At 38.3% G+C, this 20,200-nt stretch overlaps 2 protein-coding genes across 2 annotated transcripts in view; one reads left to right on the top strand and one right to left on the bottom strand.

Annotated features, from left to right (window-relative positions):
* LOC116644604 (guanylate-binding protein 7-like) overlaps nt 1-3,933 on the bottom strand; it is a 50,618-nt gene extending 46,685 nt beyond the window's left edge. Inside the window, 2 exon segments of the mRNA XM_032424316.1 lie at nt 3,108-3,235; nt 3,744-3,933. Coding sequence (XP_032280207.1) covers nt 3,108-3,235; nt 3,744-3,933 — 318 coding nt within the window.
* Nucleotides 1-20,200, top strand: part of LRRC8B (leucine rich repeat containing 8 VRAC subunit B) — a 278,771-nt gene that overhangs the window by 20,221 nt on the left and 238,350 nt on the right. The window lies entirely within an intron of this gene.

Below are 20,200 nucleotides of genomic sequence, written 5' to 3'. Positions count from 1 at the left end.
TTTTTCCCTTGCTGCTTTCAGGATTCTTTCCTTGTCTGTGTATTTTGTGAATTTGACTATGATATGCCTTTCTAATGGTGGGCTTTTCTTGAATTTAATGGGAGTTCTCTGTGCTTCCTGGATTTTGATGTCTGTGTCCTTCCCCAGATTAGGGAAGTTTTCAGCTATAATTTGTTGGAATACACCTTTTGCCCCTTTCTCTCTCTCTTTATCTTATGGGACTCCTATGATATGAATGTTATTACATTTTACTAGGGTGCTGAGTTCCCTTCTTCTACCTTCATGGTTCATTACCTTTCTTTCCCTCTTCCTTTTGGCTTCATTGTTTTCCATAATTTTATCTTCTATATCATTGATTTGTTCCTCTGCTTCATCCATCCTTGTTTTTATGCCACCTATTTATGTTTATATCTCGGTTATAGCATTTTTAATTTTGGCCTGACAAGATTTTAGTTCTTTTATCTCTGTAGTAAGGGATTCTCTAGTGTCTTCTATGCTTTTTTCAAGCCCAGCTAGTATCCTTATAATTATTGTTTTCAATTCTAGTTCAGACATCTTAGTTATGTCTGTATTGATGAAATCCCTGGCTGTGAATTCTACCTTATGTTCTTTATTTTGGGGTGAATTCCTCCATCTCATCATTTTGCCCAGAAAAGAAAAGAAAAAAGAGAAAAAACAACACAAAAAACTGAAACAAACAGACAAAGCAAAAAACAAAGGAAGGAAAACAAAAACACAAAACAAGAAAACAAAAAAACCCACTAGATCCTGGGTGTGTTTTGGTCTACTTGTTAAGAGAATCTAGATCCTAAAATAAAAAAATAAGATAAAATGAAAGTAGAAAAAAGTAAAAAATATATATGAAAAGCATATAAAAATTTAAAAAGTTAATAATAAAAGATTAATAAAAGACTTGGAACTGTAAGAAAATAAATGAAAAAATAATAAATTTAAAAGAAATAAAAGTAAAAAGGAAGCTCAATCCTATGTCCCCTAGAGCTGAAGCTTTGTAGCACTCTATGATCAATAAATTTGGTGCAAGGTAGTTGTTTGTGCTGGTCGTCTGGGGGAGGGGCCTGCTGGGCTGATTCTCAGGTTGACTTGTTTCCGTGGAAATGCTTCTCCAGGAGCATGGGGGTGGGGCTTGGTGTAAGCAGCTCTGGTCTCCAGTAGGTGGACTGTTTTGCTCCCTGAAGGCTTTCCAAAGGTGGTTGTTTTTCTACTTGTAGACTTGCAGTTTTTGTTCTCTCAGACCTCTGATTGACTTCTTGGGTGTTCAGACTAATTTGATAACTATCTAGCCATGTTTGAGGGATGAGACAAGCTCAGGATCCCCCTACTTCTCCACCATCTTAACTCTTCCCCCTTCAGCAGTTTTCCTTAGAACTAGTTAGGTATTTGCAATGGATAGTCAAAGTTAGTGGGGTAACCAGAGTGCTTAAAATCAAGATTTTCATCAAAAACACAAAAACAACAAGTATTGGTGAGGATGTGGAGAAAAAGGAACACTTGTGCACTGTTGGTGGAAATGCAAACTGCTGCAGCCACTGTGGAAAACAGGGTGGAGTTTCCTCCAAAAATTAAAAATAGAACTACCATATGGATCATATGGATCCAGTGATTCCAGTACTGGAAATTTACCCAAAGAATACAGAAACACTAATTCAAAAAGATACATGAACCCCTAGGTTTATTGCGACATTATTTACAATAGCCAAAATATGGAAGCAATGCAAGTGTCCATCGACTGATGAATGGATAAAGAAGATGTGGATATACACACACATACATACATACACACAATGGAATATTACTCATCCATAAAAAATGAATTCTTGCCATTTGTAATAACATGGACCTAGAGGGTATAATACTAAGTGTAATAAGTCAGATAAAGACAAATACCCTATAATTTTACTCATATGTGGAATTTAAGAAACAAAACAAAAAAAGAGACAAGTGAAAATAAAAAATAGACTCTTAACTGTAGAGACCAAACTGATTATTACCACAGGGGAGGTGGGAGGGAGTAGATGGATGAAATAGGTGAAGGGGATTAGAGTACACTTACAGTGATGAGCACTGAGTAATGTGTAGAATTGTTGAATTGCTATATAATACAACTGAAACTAATGTAACACTGTACATTAATTATATTGGAATTTTAAAATTAAAGGAAAAAATCAAGATCTTCAATTGTGTAAAACAAATTTGGCCTGTACACATAATATGTATATCTATTTTATTGACTAGTTATTATACACAAGACATTTCACATTACTGGTCTTGTCTAATACGCAAAGCAATACTATGAGATATGTTTATAACTATGGTTTTCATGTTACAGATGTGGAAACTAAAGCACAAAATGAGGTAACCATTTTGATTTTGTGGCAAATCAAAAGCAAAATGAAAACATGAAAAACACGGGAAGTGCAAGGGAAAGATTCTGTTGGGTGCTAGAGCCAGCTCATACCAGCTCACAAGAGCTGATTGTACACTCATTGTTCTGAACCATGAGTTTAGTGACTTCACTGTGGAAGCTTGGAATTCGCTTTGATGGAAATATTTAGAAAACTGGCAAGTGCTACAAATCAAGTCTTCCTCCTAACCCCCACACAGTGGGCTGGTTGTTAAATACCAGTATAGAAGTGGAAAAAGCCCACGTGTTTACTGTTCAAATGCTAAGTTGCTTAAGATCAAAAAGAAAATAAAAGATCTGGGGAGATTTGCTTGTCAAAGTCAGAAAGCTACAAGTGCCAGAGCCCTTATTTGAACCCAAGATCCTCTGACCCAGAGCTCACTACTAATCACTCTTCTCTGCAGGATCAGACTCGTGAGAGTGGTTTTATTTGTACCATCTTTTCTGCATTTCAGTTAACTGCCTAGCTCTACATTAGTGTCTTGTCCCAGTCATGATTCTGGCTTATAAATATATTTTTCTCATCTCAGATTTCCAAATTTTGACTATTAAAAATAGAAAGGGAAAAAAGGTATACTCTGTCAAACAGAAGTACAAATTCAGAAAAACAAACACAAGAACAAACCTACCTGTGTAAAGAATGTTCAGAGGTGAGGAGGAGTCAAAAGGAATTCTTGTTCCTTACCTTTTCTACATCTCCTGGACCCTCTGTGTCAAGAAGAACTAGGGTGTGGTTTGGCTTCTTGGGATGAGGCACACACCACATCCAGATACCCTTGGTGTGAGACTGCACCGTGGTTCCAATAGAGAAGCCTGCAAGGGGGAAGGGAGAGGTAGTAACAGAGGAGGGGATCTGGAAGTTGGAGATCTTCCTGACAACTGAGCTAGGGTTTAAGGAATGCACGATGAGGACACATCAAAAAGTATAGCCAGTATTGATCTGAATTAGAATAGAGGAATGGGAAAATGAGAGTATCAAATACCATAGGTTGTAAATTTGATGTTTTTCCTTTTTACAGGAATGTCACACATTTTAGTAGTTTATAATTACATGTGTAGAAATTATTTTATTGATGTCTTCTTCCTTAAGATTGGAAAATATGCTTTTTCTAGGGAGAAACTAAGAGAAGAAAAAGAGATGATATGTCAGGAACAGACCTCTGCCTTTGCTTCCCAGAAGATAATTAGCCACCTGTGGCCCAAACATTAGCTTTTGGCATTACTCCCTGTCTCTAACTTTCTCTCCTTGCATCATTGCACTCAGTGCTGGCAGTGTGGGTGGACAGAAGGGACTTAGCAGAGTTTTGGTGGTGCTATTCACCCTTGTTCTTTCCAGCCAGCTTGTTCATCAGGTAGGATTTGCCTGTGCGGTAGAGGCCCACAATAGCCACCACAACAAGAGGATTCTTATTGGCTGCCAGGATCTCCAAAGCTTCCTGATTAGCCACCAGTTGCCCTCTGATGTTCTCAATGAGGCACACTGGGGCTGGCATGTGGATCTTTGGTGTCATGTCTATGGTGTGACTTTGTCTGCAAGGGAAGAGATGAGATAGTTCAGTATTTCCGGTTTTACAGAAAAGAAAGTCATTTTGCTTCCTGAACTTGGGGACATACTACTTCCCAAAATGGCCAATGTTTCTAAAGAAATTTTTGAAAAAAAGACAGCAAAGAGGGTCATAGTAAAATAAGTTCTAGGCCCTTCTCAGGACTATTACAGGCTACCCCATTGGTTCTTAAGTATTTGGTGGGCATAAGGAAATCCATTTCCTGAGTTTAACTATTTTTAGTTTAAATCTGACTCTTCCCTTTAGGTTTTTGGCTTGCTTGTGTTCCCTAGTTTTTACCTTCCCGAATCCTTAGATTGAATCTTTATGACCACCATTTGTTATATTATACTTCTTGCTTTTACCATTTATCAACTTGTTTCCCTCTAATGTAGGGCTATGTCTAGTCAAACTGTATTATACTAAACCCTGCCAGGTCATTATGTAGCATAATCTAACAAATCATAATTGTTTACTTCTTATAGCTGTACTTTTTAAAAAACATTTATTTATTTGTTTATTTATTTATTTATTTATTTAGAGCTTAGAGAGAGGACACGCAAGCCAGGGAGGGGCAGAAAGAGAGGGAGAGAGAGAACCTCAAGCAGGCTCCATGCCCAGCACAGAGCCCAACACGGGCTCCATCTCAGGATTCTGAGATCAGGACCTGAGCCGAGATCATGACCTGAGCCGAAACCAAGAGTCAGATGCTTAATCAACCGAGCCACCCAGGTGCCCCTTATAACTGTACTTTTAAAGAATTTTTTATATAGCTGTAGTAGTGCCTTGTTCAATCAAAACTTCAATTCATGATTGTTTTATGAATGAGAGTGAGAGTGAAAATACCTTTGTAAATAATACTTGGCCATTGACTTCTGGGCATCAATTCCTATAACCTGAAGAGTTGCTGATAAAGCATTTTTAAGAAAATGTTTGGTTTTCTGCCTTGCCTTATTATAAGAGCAATTTTCTTCCATTTTAGAAGTGATTATTTACTACAGAAGCTAAAAATCCAATATCTGCTTGACTTTCACTAAAATCTTAATTGAAAAGTTATGGATTCCCTTATTAGCCAGTGGTAGAAACTGCTTTTTAAAAATTATAAAAACTCATTCTCCCCTCTTCCTAATAGCTAATGCACTGGAGATTATTCAGGTGACAAATAAAAACAAACTGCTTAAGAGCAGATCATAGGTGATCCTTTGCAAATGGCACAGCACCGTGGACATGGGAGCCAGGAAATGCCCAGGCCAACCCAAACCCAAGGAGGAATTCCATGATTTTACAGACTCAAATGCCAAGTCTATTTCCATTCTAATGCATCTCCAATATAATATTGGTACCGTACATTTGTAGAGTTCTGGTTGCCTGATTTACATAAAGCAGGGGTCATAATCATTTTTAGATTACAAAGATATGGGGAACTGGCAGTGATGATCTACAGTTAGCTAGAAAAACAGAAGATACACAATCCAAATTTATTTGCAGATATTGGAGGCTTACAAGCTTTTGTGCTTTAGGATGATGTCACTAATGGGAGAGGGAACTATGGGTCTGAATTTTCAGACCTCCTAAAGAATAACATTAGCACTGTGTATTTATATTAATAGAAATATTTTACACATTGCCCCCAAATATTATCTGGGTGACATCTTTAATGCTTTTAGGAGAGCCCAATCTCCAAAACATCTTTGCAGATTCAACATGAACACACCCATATATAATTAACGGTTGCTCTGCCTTTCCTAGCCCGGCCTGTGATGTGTGCTCTGAGATGCATTCTTCTTAACTCTGTTAGAGCCTCATAAACTTTTGTAAATAAAAACAATGCAAAAGGGGCACCTGGGTGGCTCAGTTGTTAAGCGTCTGCCTTCGGCTTGGGTCATGATCCCATAATCCTGGGATCAAGCAGCACATCAGGCTCTCTGCTTGGCAGCTAGTCTGCTTCTCCCTCTGTCTCTGTGATCTCTCTCACTTTTGCTCTCTCCCAAATAAATAAATAAAAATATTTTTTTTTTAAATGCAAGAATGGATCAACATACACACACAAATACACATTTGGCTTTGAAGTAAGGCAGACCTGATTTCCAATACTAGCCCTACAAGTGGCTATTTGTATGACATTGGCATTTCTACTCAACGCTCTTAGCCTATTTGTGAAAAAAAAAAAAAAAATAGAGGTAAATATTTATTTATACCAGTATAACTTCTAGCTTAGAAAAGAGAGCTGAAGGAGAAGGGGAAAAAAGTATAAAGAAGGAAAATGCCAAGAAATATAGGAGAAAAGGCTCAGAAGTGCTAGTGATGGGGTGTCTAGAGGAAATCATCTCTGTTATCAGCCATACAATTCTAGTTGGTTTTGTTTGTTATTATTGTTTGCTTTTGCTTTGTTTTGCATTGTTTTTGGTTTGAGTTTGGAGGGGGAGGAAAGGCTTTTAGCAAGGAGATAAATGGAAATCAAACAAGAAGAAAATGCATGAAGCATGTGTCATGGCAAGAAATCCAAACGTATGAGCTCTAAGGAGCAAACAAAATTGCCAGACAGTATTGATGGGTCAAGTTGGGCAACTCAAATTAAATGATTCATGATAGTAGAGACAATAGAGGAGAAACAGAATCCAGCAGAAGAAGCCCTAAGGAACGAGTGTGTGCCGGAAAATAAAAATTAATTAATCCAGGGTTATTTCTAAAGGAAGAAATCCATCTTACTAGGTTCAAGTCTATGACTAAAAGTATATAGTTGTTTTCATTAAACCTCTTCATTGTTCACTCTGAGTTTCAATTTTTTTCTTTTTCCGTTTTTAACAATGTAAGCAAGCTATTTACCTTATATCCCATTCATTGCTCTTTCTCATAAAGATAATACAGTTGCAGTTCTTCAAACTTTCAGATTGCAGTTTGAGATAACTTAATCAGGTTTTATAAAAAACAAAGGTAACTTAAGTGGCAGGTATGATCTCTGTAGATCTCAAGGTGGCAAAGAGAGGAAAACAGTGTTAAGACATTTCAGATTGTCAGTTTAGTCCCCACTCATGCTTGTGTCTGATTCAGCAGTAAGCAGATGTAGCTGGAGCTTAGTGAATTCTGCTCCCTGTGTTAGAACATCACAATTTAGTCATTAATTGTGTCTAATGGTCCACATCAGGCTCTACTGCACCCTATCCTGGATAGAAAGTTTTGAAAACATTCTGACCCTTGCAAATCTTTTCCACCCTTGCCCCAGTCTTCCTTAACTGTAAATTCAGTAGCAGAGATCCTTTAGAGCTGGTAAGAAAGCTGCTTCCCTGAGAATGTGCTAAGAGTTCTTTGTCCCACAGTTTAGGTGTGTTGGTTTCTGATCTACTTCTTCCCCAGTCCTGGGGATTTCTTACGCGCCCCCGGCCATCAGAGGACAGATGATTAGAATGTGAAATAGAAACTGAAAGTAGCAAGGGTCTTCAAAGCCTCACTACAGAAACTAAAACCACAAGGCAAGCTCAGTGACTAGTCATTTCAATGGTGATTCCCTGTGTATTTTCTGGTGAATAGCTGGATGTTTGACCTGAATTCTCAGAAACTGCATGTTGTTAGTGGAAGAGCCTGTTTCTGCAATTTTTGAGATTGAGATCAGTTGTAATTTTTTTTTCTACTCTAAGCCTGGTCCTCAGGGCTGAAAGGAACCATAATAAGTCCGCAGTTACAGTGAATATAACCCCAAAGTATGTCTGAGTTTTGTGAATATACCATTTTTGTTTGTTTTTGAGGAAGCAGCTTTTTTTTTTTTTTTAAAAGATTTATTCATTTATTTTAGAGAGCACACAGGGGCAGGGGAGGGGCTAAGGAAGAGAGAGAGAGAAAATCCAAGCAAACTCCCTGCTGAGCATGGAGCCCGACCTGGGGCTCGATCCCACGATCCTGAGATCTTGAACTGAGCCAAAATCAAGAGTTGGGTACTCAACCGTCTGAGCCACTTAGGCACCCCAGGATGCGGCCATTCTGTGCAAGACACAGAATAAATTGCTGTATAATTTCAGTGAAAGAAAATTAACTTTCTAAGGAGATAAATGCTGACAAGTTTTAAAGAACTTGTAAAATGATCAGTCATTACTGGGTCAACAGTTTTTTGTAACTGTATCTTTCACAAGTCAAGCAAATATTCAAACCAAACACTTTGAATACCTAGTAGATACTGCAGTGTTCAAAGACAAGCAAGAAACAAACACATCATAATCTCTTTGAGGAAATTTCTGTCTCGATAATGCAATCTACTGCCTCCCCCACAACCCTAAATCCATTTTCCCAAGCATGTAAATATTTTTTTGGTTTGTCTTCTTTATTTTCAACCATTGTCTAATAGTGTTCAGCACTTTGAATATATTTTGCCACTCCCATCTGGCCTGCAAAGTTTCAACTGAAAAGCCTGCTGATGGTCCTGCAAAGAGTTCCCTAGCAAGTAGTTTTTCTCTTACTGGTTTTAAGATTCTGTCCTTGTCTTTTTTTTCACTAATTATAATGTGTCTTGTGGGTCTCCTTGGGTCCATTTTATTTGGAACTGTCTGGATTTTTGGATCTCGGTGTCTGTTTTCTACCTCACGTTAGGGAAGTTTTCAGCCATTATTTCCTCAAATAAGTTTTCTGGTCCTTTGTCTTTCTTTTCTCCTTCTGGGATTCCTACAGTGCAAATATTGGTCAGCTGGCTGTTATCCTATAAGTTCCTTAAGCTATATATTCATACTTTCTCATTCTTTTTTTCTTTTTGTTTCTCGATTGGATGAATTCCACTGCCCTATCTTTGAGTTTGCTGATTCTTTCTCGCCTTCTTTTTTTTTTAAATGGAGAGAGAAGGGGGTGGGGGAGTGGCAGAGAGTGAAAGAGAGAATCTTAAGCAGGCTCCCTGCCCAGCACAGAGCCCGATGTGGGGCTCGAACTCACAACCCTGAGATCATAACCTGAGCTGAAATCAAGAGTTGGACGCTTAACTGACTGAGCCACCAGGTACCCCTTTCTTGCTTTTTGTATTAAATTTTTATTTTAATTCCAGTATAGTTAACATACAGTTTTATAGGGGTGTCTGGGTGGCTCCATCGGTTAAGTGTCTGACTCTTGATTTTGGCTCAGGTCATGATCTCAGGGTCATGGGATCAACCCCCATGTCAGGCTCTGCACTCAGTGTGGCGTCTGCTTGAGATCCTCTCCCTCTGCCCCTCCCACTGGCTCACACTTGAGTGCTCTCCCTGTCTCTCAAATAAATAAATACATACATACATATATACATATTTGAAGAAAAACATACAGTGTTATATTAGTTTCAAGTGTACAATATAGTGATATGACAATGCCATATATCACCCGGTGCTCACAACAAGTGCCCATCTTAATCCCCATCTCCTATTTCCCTCATCCTCCCACCCACCTCTGCTCAGGTAACCATCAGTTTGTTCTCTATAGTCAAGAGTCTGTTTCTTGGTTTTTCTCTGTTTTCTTTTTCCTTTGCTCGTTTGTTTTGTTTATTAAATTCCACATATGAGTGAAGTCATGTAGTATTGGTCTTCCTCTGACTTATTTCACTTAGCATTATACTCTCTAGCTCCATCCATACCATTGCAAATGGCAAGATTTCATTCTTTTTTACAGCTGAATAACATTCCATTGTATGTATATACCATGTCTCCTTTATCCATTTATCTGTCAGGTAACACTTGAGCTGTTTCAGTAATGTGGCTATTGTAAATAATGCTACAATAAACATATGGGGGCATATATCCCTTTGAATTAGTATTTTTGGATCCTTTGGGTATATACCCATTAGTGCGATTACTAGATCATGTGGTAGTTCTATTTTTAATTTTTTGAGGACCCTCTATACTGTTTTTCACAGTGGCTGTACCAGTGTACATTCCCACCAACAGTAAAAACGTGTTCTTCTTTCCCTACATCCTCACTGACGCTTATTTCTTGTGTTGTTGATTTTAGCCATTCTGACAGTTGTGAGGTGATATCTCATTATAGTTTTGATTTGTGTTTCCCTGATGATGAGTGATGTAGAACATCTTTTCATGTGTCTGTTGGCCATTTGTATGTCTTCTTTGGAGAAATATCTGTTCATGTCTTCTGCTTCCATTTTTAATTGGATTATTGGAGTTTTTTTTGGTGTTGAGTTATATCATTTCTTTATATATTTTGGATACTAACCCTTTATAGGATATGTCATGTGCAAATGTCTTCTACCATTCATTAGGCTGCCTTTGAGTTTTATCAATTGTTTCCTTCACTGTGCAGAAACATTTTATTTTGATGTGATCCCAAGTTTATTTTTCCCTTTTTAAAAAAAGTATTTATTTATTTATATATTTTTAGAGAGCAAGAGAGGGAGAAAGCGAGAGAGAGAGCACACACAAGCAGGGGTAGGAGCAGAGGAGGAGGGAGGAAGAATCTTAAACAGACTCCAAACCGAGCATGGGGCCCACCAGAGTAGGGCTTGATCTCATGACCCTGAGGTCACAACCTAAGCTGAAACCAAGAGTCAGACGCCTAACCAACTGAGACACTCAGGTGCCCTTATTTTTGCTTTTGTTTCCTTTGCCTAAGGAGACCTATCTAGAAAAATATTGCTATGGCCTATGTCAAAGAAGTTACCACCTGTGTTCTCTTGTAGGATTTTTATGGTTTCAGATCTCACATTTAGGGCTTTAATCCATTTTGAATTTGTTATTGTGTATGGTACAAAAAAGTGATCCATTTTCATTCTTTTTCATATAGCTGTCCAGTTTTCCCAACACTATTTCTTGAATAAACTGTCTTTTTCCCATTCTTTATTCATTCCTCCTTTGCTTTTTTTTTTTTTTAAGATTTTGTTTATTTGAGAGAGACCGCATGAACAGAGGGAAGAGGCAGAGGGAGAAGCAGATTCCCCGCTGAGCAGGGAGCCTGATGTGGGACTCGATCCCAGGACTCTGGGATCCTGTCCTGAGCTGAAGGCAGATGCTTAACGACTGAGCCACCCAGGCGCCCTCATTCCTCCTTTCTTGGAGATTAATTGACCATATAATTGCAGGTTTATTTCTGGGCTCTCCGTTCTGTTCCATTGATGTGTGTCTGTTTTTATGCCAGTTCCATACTATTTTGATCACTTCAGCTTTATATATAACTTAAAGTCTGGAATTGTGATATCTCCAATTTTGTTTTTCTTTTTCAAGGTTTCTTTGGCTATTTGGGGTCTTTTGTGGCTCCATACAAATTTTAGAATTGTTCTAGTTCTGTGAAGAATGCTCTTGGTATTTTGATAGGGATTGCATTGTTTTGGATAGAATGGACATTTTAAGAATGTTCTTCCAATCCATGAGCATGGAATGTCTTTCCATTTGTGTCATCTTCAATTTTTTTAATCAGTGTTTTATAGTTTTCAGAATACAGTTTTCACCTCTTTGGTTAAGTTTATGCCTATATATTTTATTATTCTTGGTGCAATTGTAAATGGAGTTGTTTTCTTCGTTTCACTTTCTGCCCTTTCATTATTAGTGTATAGAAATGCAGTGGATTTCTGTACATTGATTTTATATCCTGCAACCTTACTGAATTCATTTATCATCTTTAGTAGTTTTTTGGTGTAATCTTTAGGGTTTTCTATATATAGTATCATGCCATGTGCAAATAGTGAAAGTTTTACTTCTTCCTTACCAATTTGGATGCCTTTTATGTCTTTTTGTTGTCTGATTGCTGTGGCTAGGACTTCTAGTACTATGTTGAATAAAAGTGGTGATTGGACATCATTGTCTTATTCCTGTCCCTAGGGGAAAAGCTCTCAGTTTTTACCTATTGAGTACGATGTTGTTTGCTGTGGGTTTTTCATATATGGCCTTTATTATGTTGAGCTGTGTTCTCTCAAAACCTGCTTTGTTGAGGGCTTTTATTGTGAATGGATGTTGTACTTTGTCAAATGATTTTTTTTTTGCATGTATTGAAATGATCATATGGTTTTTATCCTTTATCTTATTGATGTGATGTATCCTTTGATTGATTTCCAAATATTGAACCACCCTTGCATCCTAGGAATAAATCTCACTTGATCATGGTTAATGGGGTTTTTTTTTAATGTATTGTTGGATTTGATTTGCTAGTATTTTGCTGAAGATTTTTGCATCTATGTTCATCAGAGATATTGGCCTGTGGTTTCCTTTTTGTATGGTGTCTTTATCTGGTTTTGGTGTCAGGGAGATAACTGACCTCCTAGAATGAATATGGAAGTTTTCCTTCCTCTTCTATTTTTTGGATTACTTTGAAAAGAATAAGTATTAATTCTTCCTTAAATGTTTGGTAGAACTCACCTGTGAAGACTTGTAGTCTTGGACTTTTGTTTGTTGTGAGTTTTTTGACTACTGATTTAATTTCATTGCTGGTAATTGGTCTGTTCAAATTTTCTATTTCTTCCTATTTCATTTTTGGTAGTTTACATGTTTCTAGGAATTTATCCGTTTCTTCTAGGTTGTCAAATTGGTTGTTATATAGTTTTTTCTAATATTCTCTTACAATTGCATTGCTGTGATGTTGGTTATTATTTCTCCTCTTTCATTTGTGATTTTGTTTGAGTCCTCTCTCTCTTTGATGAGTCTGGCTAGAGGTTAATCAGTTTTGTTGATCTTTTCAAAGAACCAGCTCCTGGTTTCATTGATCTGTTCTATTAAGTTTCTACATCATTTATTTCTGCTCCAATCTTTATTATTTCCTTCCTTCTGCTGGTTTTGGGTTTTTGTTGTTCTTTTTCTAGCTTCTTTCAGTGTAAGGTTAGTTTGTTCATTTGAAATTTTTCTTCCTTCTTGAGATAGGCCTGTATTGCTCTAAACTTTCCTCTTAGAACTGCTTTTGCTGCATCCCAAAAGTTTGGACCATTGCATTTTCATTTTGTTTCCATGTACTTTTTGATTTCTTTGATTTTTTCTTGGTTGACCCACTCATGGTGTAGTAGCATGTTATCTAACCTCTATTTGTGGTCTTTCCAGTTTTTTCTTGTGGTTGCTTTCTAGTTTCATAGCATTGTAGTCAGAAAACATGCATGGTATGACTTTGAACTTTTTGAATTTGTTGAGACTAGTTTTGTGGCTTAATATGTGACCTCTTCTTGAGAATGTTCCATGTGCACTTGAAAAAAAAAAAGTGTATTCTGCTGTTTTAGGATGGAATGTTCTGAATTTATCTGTTAAATCCATCTGATTCAGTGTGTCATTCAAAGCCACTGTTTCCTTGTTGATTTTCTGTTTGGATGATCTGTCCATCTATGTGAGTGGGATGTTAAAGTCCCCTACCATTATTTTCTTACTATGGATTATTTCCTTTGATGTATTATTAACATCAAAGGATGTATCATCCTTTGATGATGTTATTAACCCTTTGATGTATTTAAGTGCTCCCAAGTTGGGTCCATAAATATTTACAATTGTTATAGCCTCTTGTTGGATTGTCCTTTTGTTATTGGATAATGTCCTTGTTTCTTGTTACAGTCCTTGTTTATAAGTCTATTTTGTCTGATATAAGTATTGCTACTTTCTTTTGACATCTGTATGATAAATATTTCTCCATCCTTGCCCTTTCTATCTGCAGGTGTCTTTTGGTCAGAAATGAGTCTCTTATAGGCAGCATGTAGATGGGTCTGGTTTTTTGATCCATTTGTAACCCTATGTCTTTTGATTGGAGCATTTAGTCTATTTACATTCAAAGTAATTATTGATAGATATGTATTTATTGCCATTTTGTTACTTGTTTGTGGTTTTTATAGTTTTTCTTTGATCCTTGTCTTTCTTTCATGGTTTGCTGATTTTCTTTAGTACTTAGATTCCCTTCTCTTTATTCTTTGCATATCTATTAGTGGTTTTTCATTTTTGAAAATGAAAAACCACTAATAGATTAGTGGTTTTATTAGTGGTTACTATTAGGTTTATATATAACATCTGCATATAGCAGTTGATGGTCACTTAAGTTTGAACCCATTCTTTACTCTTCTCCCCCCCTCCCACATTTTAGGTATGTGGTATTATATCTTATATCCTTTTTTTTCTTTTTTTTTTAAGATCTTATTTATTTGACAGAGAGAGAGAGAGACAGCAAGAGCAGGAACACAAGCAGGGGGAGTGGAGGAGGGAGAAGCAGGCTCCCAGCTGATCAGGGAGCCCAATGCAGGGCTCGATCCCAGGACCCTGGGATCATGACCTGAGCCGAAGGCAGATGCTTAATGACTGAGCCACCCAGGCGCCCTTATCTTATATCCTTTTATGTTATGAATCCCTTGACTGATTTTTTTATGGTAATATTTATTTTTACTGCTTCTGTGTTTCCTACTTTTCATACTCTCACTTTGACCTTTCCTTTAAAGAACTTCTTTAGTTTTTTTATTTTTTTATTTTATTATGTTATGTTAGTCACCATACATCATTAGTTTTTGATGTAGTGTTCCATGATCCATTGTTTGCGTATAACACCCAGTGCTCCATGCACTATGTGCCCTCCTTAATACCCATCACCAGGCTAACACATCCCCCCACCCCCTCCCTTCTAAAACCCTCAGTTTGTTTCTGAGAGTCCATGGTCTCTCATGGTTCATCTCCCCCTCCGATTACTCCCCCTTCATATTTCCCTTCCTACTATATTCTTTTTTAAACATGTAATGTATTATTGGTTTCAGAGGTACAGGTCTGTGATTCATCAGTCTTACACAATTCACAGTGCTCACCGTAGCACATACCCTTCCCAATGTCCATCAACCAGCCACCCCATCCCTCCAACCCCCAACGACTCCAGCAACCCTCAGTTTGTTTCCTGAGATTAAGAGTCTCTTATGGTTTGTCTCCCTCTCTGGTTTCATCTTGTTTCATTTTTCCCTCCCTTCCCCTATGATCCTCTGTCTTGTTTTTCAAATTCCTCATATCAGTGAGATCATATTCTCTGATTGACTTATTTCGCTTAACATAATACCCTCTAGTTCCATCCACATCATTGCAAATGGCAAGATTTCGGGGTTTTTTGATGGCTGCATAATATTCCATTGTGTGTGTGTGTGTGTGTGTGTGTGTGTGTGTGTGTTTGTGTGTATATATACACCAAATTTTCTTCACCCATTCATCTGTTGATGGATATCTTGGCTCTTTCCATAGTTTGGCTATTGTGGACATTGCTGCTATAAACATTGGGGTGCACGTACCCCTTCGGATCACTCATTTGTATCTTTGGAGTAAATATCCAGTACAATTGCTGGGTCATGGGGTAGCTCTATTTTCGACTTTTTGAGGAACCTCCATACTGTTTTCCAGAGTGGCTGCACCAGCTTGCATTCCCACCAACAGTGTAGGAGGGTTCCCCTTTCTCTGCATCCCCGCCAACATCTGTCGTTTCCTGACTTGTTAATTTTAGCCATTCCGACTGGTGTTAGGTGGTATCTCATTGAGGTTTTGATTTGGATTTCCCTGATGCCGAGTGATGTTGAACACTTTTTCATGTGTCTGTTGGCCATTTGGATGTCTTCTTTGCAGAAATGTCTGTCTGTTCATGTCTTCTGCCCGTTTCTTGATTGGATTCTTTATTCTTTGGGTGTTGAGTTTGATAAGTTCTTTATAGATTTTGGATACTAGCCCTTTATCTGATATGTCATTTGCAAATATCTTCTCCCATATCTGTCAGTTGTCTTTTGGTTTTGTCAACTGTTTCCTTTGCTGTGCAAAAGCTTTTTATCTTGATGAAGTCCCAATAGTTCATTTTTGCCCTTGCTTCCCTTGCCTTTGGCGATGTTTCTAGGAAGAAGTTGCTGCGGCTGAGGTCGAAGAGGTTGCTGCCTGTGTTCTCCTTTAGGATTTTGATGGACTCCTGTCTCACATTGGGTCTTTCAACCATTTGGAGTCTATTTTTGTGTGTGGTGTAAGGAAATGGTCCAGTTTCATTCTTCTGCATGTGGCTGTCCAATTTTCCCAACACCATTTGTTGAAGAGACTGTCTTTTTTCCATTGGACATTCTTTCCTGCTTTGTCGAAGATTAGTTGACCATAGAGTTGAGGGTCCATTTCTGGGCTCTCTATTCTGTTCCATTGATCTATGTGCCTGTTTTTGCAGCTGCACCTAATTCTGACTGGCTGAAGCTTGAGTGGGTGGAAGGAAGGAGCACGAGGGGGACCCTTTGATTCTTGCCCTTCTAATAAGGCAAGTTGAACAATCTGTAGGGGGATCAAGGAGCATTTTAAGTAGAAAATAAAAATGATATGGATGGCCTTGTTTGTATAGAACAAATCACCTCTGTGGAACTCTAGGTCCTTTGCTCCTTCTTGATCCCTCAGGCAAATGAGGTCCTTAGGAGCTTTTTGCAGTCATAGGCGGCAATAAAGAAATCTATCCTGCAAACAGATAAAGCTCTCACCTCTGGGGACAAGACCATAGCAGGCAAGAGCAGGGCTCCACTCTTGGGTGGGTAAGCTCCTGCAATGCCCTCTGACAGATGGAGCAAAGATCTTTCCAAAACAATGAGCTTCCCCTTCTTCTGTGGAATGCACACTCTTTTAAAACCTGAAAATAACAAGCTGAGTTGTACATGAGCCAGACAGTCAAGGCCTTTCCCATCATACTCTCAAACCTGCTCTTGATGATGTGGCCACCCTCTCTTTCAAATCTGATTTGGTCCCTGATCTCAAGAGGGTAAAGCTCAGGCCTGACCTTTTACTTTCTTTTCTTTCTAAAATCTGCACGGGGCAGTGCAGCAAGCCAGGAAGGAGGCAGCTGAGAAGGAACAGGCATAGCTGAGAGAGAAACAGCGGGAGCAGCAACAGCAGGTGGAAGCTCAAGAAAGAAGCCTCAAGGAGAACAACGCCCAACTAAGCAAGAAGCTGGAGAGGGAAACAGACAATGATCTGAGAGTACAGCAGACAAGGATACTGGAGCACAAACTCCATCAACGTAAACCTCGCAGGAACCGTAATTCCTGGTGGCCATTGCCCTGGCACATCAGGAAGGAATGGGTGAAAACTAAAGCAAAATGGAAAAGAGAAGCATTACTGCCATTCATTGCATGTGATCCACTAAAAGTATTGAATCTTAGCTTTTCAAGAGGTCTTTGAGTTGCGGTCCACACTGAGACCTTGGAGAGCCCAGGATGACCTTGGCCCTTCCAAGTCCCAAGTCCCTGGAGAAGATAAATAACCTCTCCAACGTGCCATACTGGCGGGATTCTAGAATGGTCTCATGGAACCCAAATTAAACAGGGTTTCATGGATTATCAAGTAGATAATCCAACCAGGTGTTTTTTGGTTTTTTTTTTTTAGAGAGCGAGAAAGCAGGGGTGGGGATCTATTGTGTGTGGGGAGGGCAGAGAAAGAGAGAGGGAAAGAGAGAATCTTAAGCAGGTTCCAAGGCCAGTGTGGAGCCCAACGCTGGGCTTGAACTCACGACCCTGAGATCATGACCTGAGCTGAAATCAAGAGTTGGACGATTAACTGACTGAGCCATTGAGGCACCCCAAACAGGTGTTTTTAATATAAGCAGCAACAGGGTGCTTTACCAAGATCACCGTCAGTTATCAGAAACCCTATTACCACCAAAGATACTGACATGGATCCATACTGACTTACAAGTATCAGATATGTCCAGGCTTAGAAATACAGGGGGATCTGATACCTTCTAAACTTGCTGCACAGCTTGCCTAAGTCACCACATGGCACCAGGGGAATTCTCTCTTTTCCCATTTAGAAGTGTTCATATCAGATGTTTTGATCAGCTTATAAGTTCCATTATTTCTACGATACAGGTGACCATGCTATCCCAAGGAGGACTGAAAATATATACACGTGAACTAATGGCTCCCTCCCAACCTGCAGTTTTGGTTCGAACATGGTATTGCATTTGTCCCCATGCCTGGCTTAGCACCCTAGCAAAATGCTAACGCTGTGTGGGCATATTGGTAAGGCTGGAAACTCCTTCCTCTGACCGCCCAGGTCGAGCCCAGAAGATACTCTCTGCTCCAAATATTATCCTCTAGTGATCTAATAAGAAAGAATAGCTTTAGGGGCGCCTGGGTGGCTCAGTCATTAAGCATCTGCCTTCGGCTCAGGTCATGATCTCAGGGTCCTGGGATCAAGCCCCGCATCGGACTCCCTGCTCAGCGGGAAGCCTGCTTCTCCCTCTCTCACTCCCCCTGCTTGTGTTCCCTCTCTCGCTGTTTCTATCAAATAAATAAATAAAATCTTAAAAATAAAAAAATAAAAAATAAATAAATCAGTGACTCAGGCCTGCATGCTAATGCAGCATTTAGAAAAAAAAAAAAGGATAGCTTTATCATAAATATCATAAAATAGAGACAATTTACAAAGTTCTTACATATAAAATTTGACTCTTGAAAAAAATGTGGATTTTCGAAAGTTGACTTTTTCCTTTCCCCACAACCCTTTGCTTTAGATCCCAAAGGATTTGTTTAATGAGGGATTTAGGAAGAAATCTGAGGAGATGAACACAGAAATAAATCTTCTCAGAAATGTCACTGAGGTTACTAGAAAGGATAAAACTCCCTGGATTCCACAAAACCTGGACACACATGCCACTGAAACAGCCACAGATCTGTCTGTTCCTGCTAGACTTGTAGGTCAGAGTCTGAGGAGCCCGAGCTCACTGTTTAATTAGGATTAACTTTTCTCTCACAAAATTAAAGAATGCGGATACACGCTCCACCCTATTTTTGATGTGTGTGCTTTTTAAAAGTTTCACCCAGGAGCATGTTAAACATAAAAAGTGCCTAGTAGAGGATATATCAGTGCCTGACACGCATTAGATGGATTAAATGTTGGTTTTATTAGTTAGTTTGAAATGAAACAACCTTTTATAACAGACATTGGCAAACTTTAGCCTACAGGCCAAATCTGTCTTGCTGTTTTTCTAAATAAAGTTTTATTGGAACAGCACCACACTTATTCAATTACATACTGTCCGTGGCTGCTTTAATGACACAACAGCAGAGCTGAGTAGTTGCAACAAATACTGTATGACCCACAAAACCTAAAATATTTCCTTTTGGGCCCTTTACAGAAAAAGTTTGCCAACTGCTTAAGAGATAGACCAAATTTGCAATATAGGTATAAAATACCTTGGAAAATAACTTCTCAAGAATGCTTCTAAAATCACAAAAGAAGAAAATAATATACATATACATGTATATATATTATATATATTTTTAGAATATATATATATATCAAGTCAAGTCACCTCTAATTCACATTTATAAATTTAATGTGTTCTGGGGTTAAAAAAAGATGCTTTCGTGAAGATAGGTAGGCTACTACCTTTATACAAGCTTAAACGGAAATGCTTATAATGCTTTATTTATTTATTTATTTATTTTTTTAAAGATTTTATTTATTTGAGAGAGAGAGAGAGAGAGCAAGAGAGAGCACAAGCAGGGAGGAGAGGGAGAAGCAGGCTCCCCGCTGAGGCTGAGCAAGGAGCCCGACGCAGGACTCATGACCTAAGCCAAAGGCAGATGCTTAACCAAGTGGGCCACCCAGGCGCCCCTACAATGCTTTAAAAAATTGTCAGGGTAATACAGAAGTGTAACAAAAAAGAACCATATTTGCTCCATATGAAAACCTCTTCTAGCTAGAGATACAGTAATTAGACCAGTGTAGCACCAGATCCTAACAAGACAGACAAAGCTGTAGAACATAGTCCAGAGATAGAAACAAATACTTTTAGGAACTATTTATCTTAACGGCTTTCAAGTCTGTGGGAAATAACTGTCCAATAAATTGTCAAGACAACTTGCTAGCCCCTTTGAGAAAACAGAGATTAGATCTCATATTTATTACAGCAAAGTAAATTCCAGATGTACTATAGGTTTAAACATGAAGATTGAAACCACAAAATTTGGAAATCCAAAATCCTTTTTAAAAATCTTGAAATGTGGAGTTCTTTCTAACCATGACATAAAGCCCAGAAGACATAAGACATATACAAAAGTATATAAAACTGAAATAAATCCTTTATGTCAAAAAAAGTCAAAAGACAAACAGCACTCTGAAAATATATTTTCAACTTGTATGTTTCTATGATACACTATAAAAGACATAAAACTCAGTATGTGAGTAGTTAACAGAAAATAAACAAATAAATAAATACATGCTATTCAGCCCTACTCACAATTACAGAAGTGAAACTAAAACCACTGGCTATAATCTTTCACTTCTCAGATTGAAAGTTATGGGAAAAGAGTCTCTCTCACATGGGAATGTAAATTGTATAATTT

The sequence above is a fragment of the Phoca vitulina genome, unplaced genomic scaffold (assembly GCF_004348235.1).
Source record: "Phoca vitulina isolate PV1807 unplaced genomic scaffold, GSC_HSeal_1.0 scaffold2, whole genome shotgun sequence".
Classification (NCBI taxonomy): Eukaryota; Metazoa; Chordata; class Mammalia; order Carnivora; family Phocidae; genus Phoca; species Phoca vitulina.
Note: the sequence above shows the minus strand (reverse complement) of the source record. Positions and strands in the feature narration are given on the sequence as shown.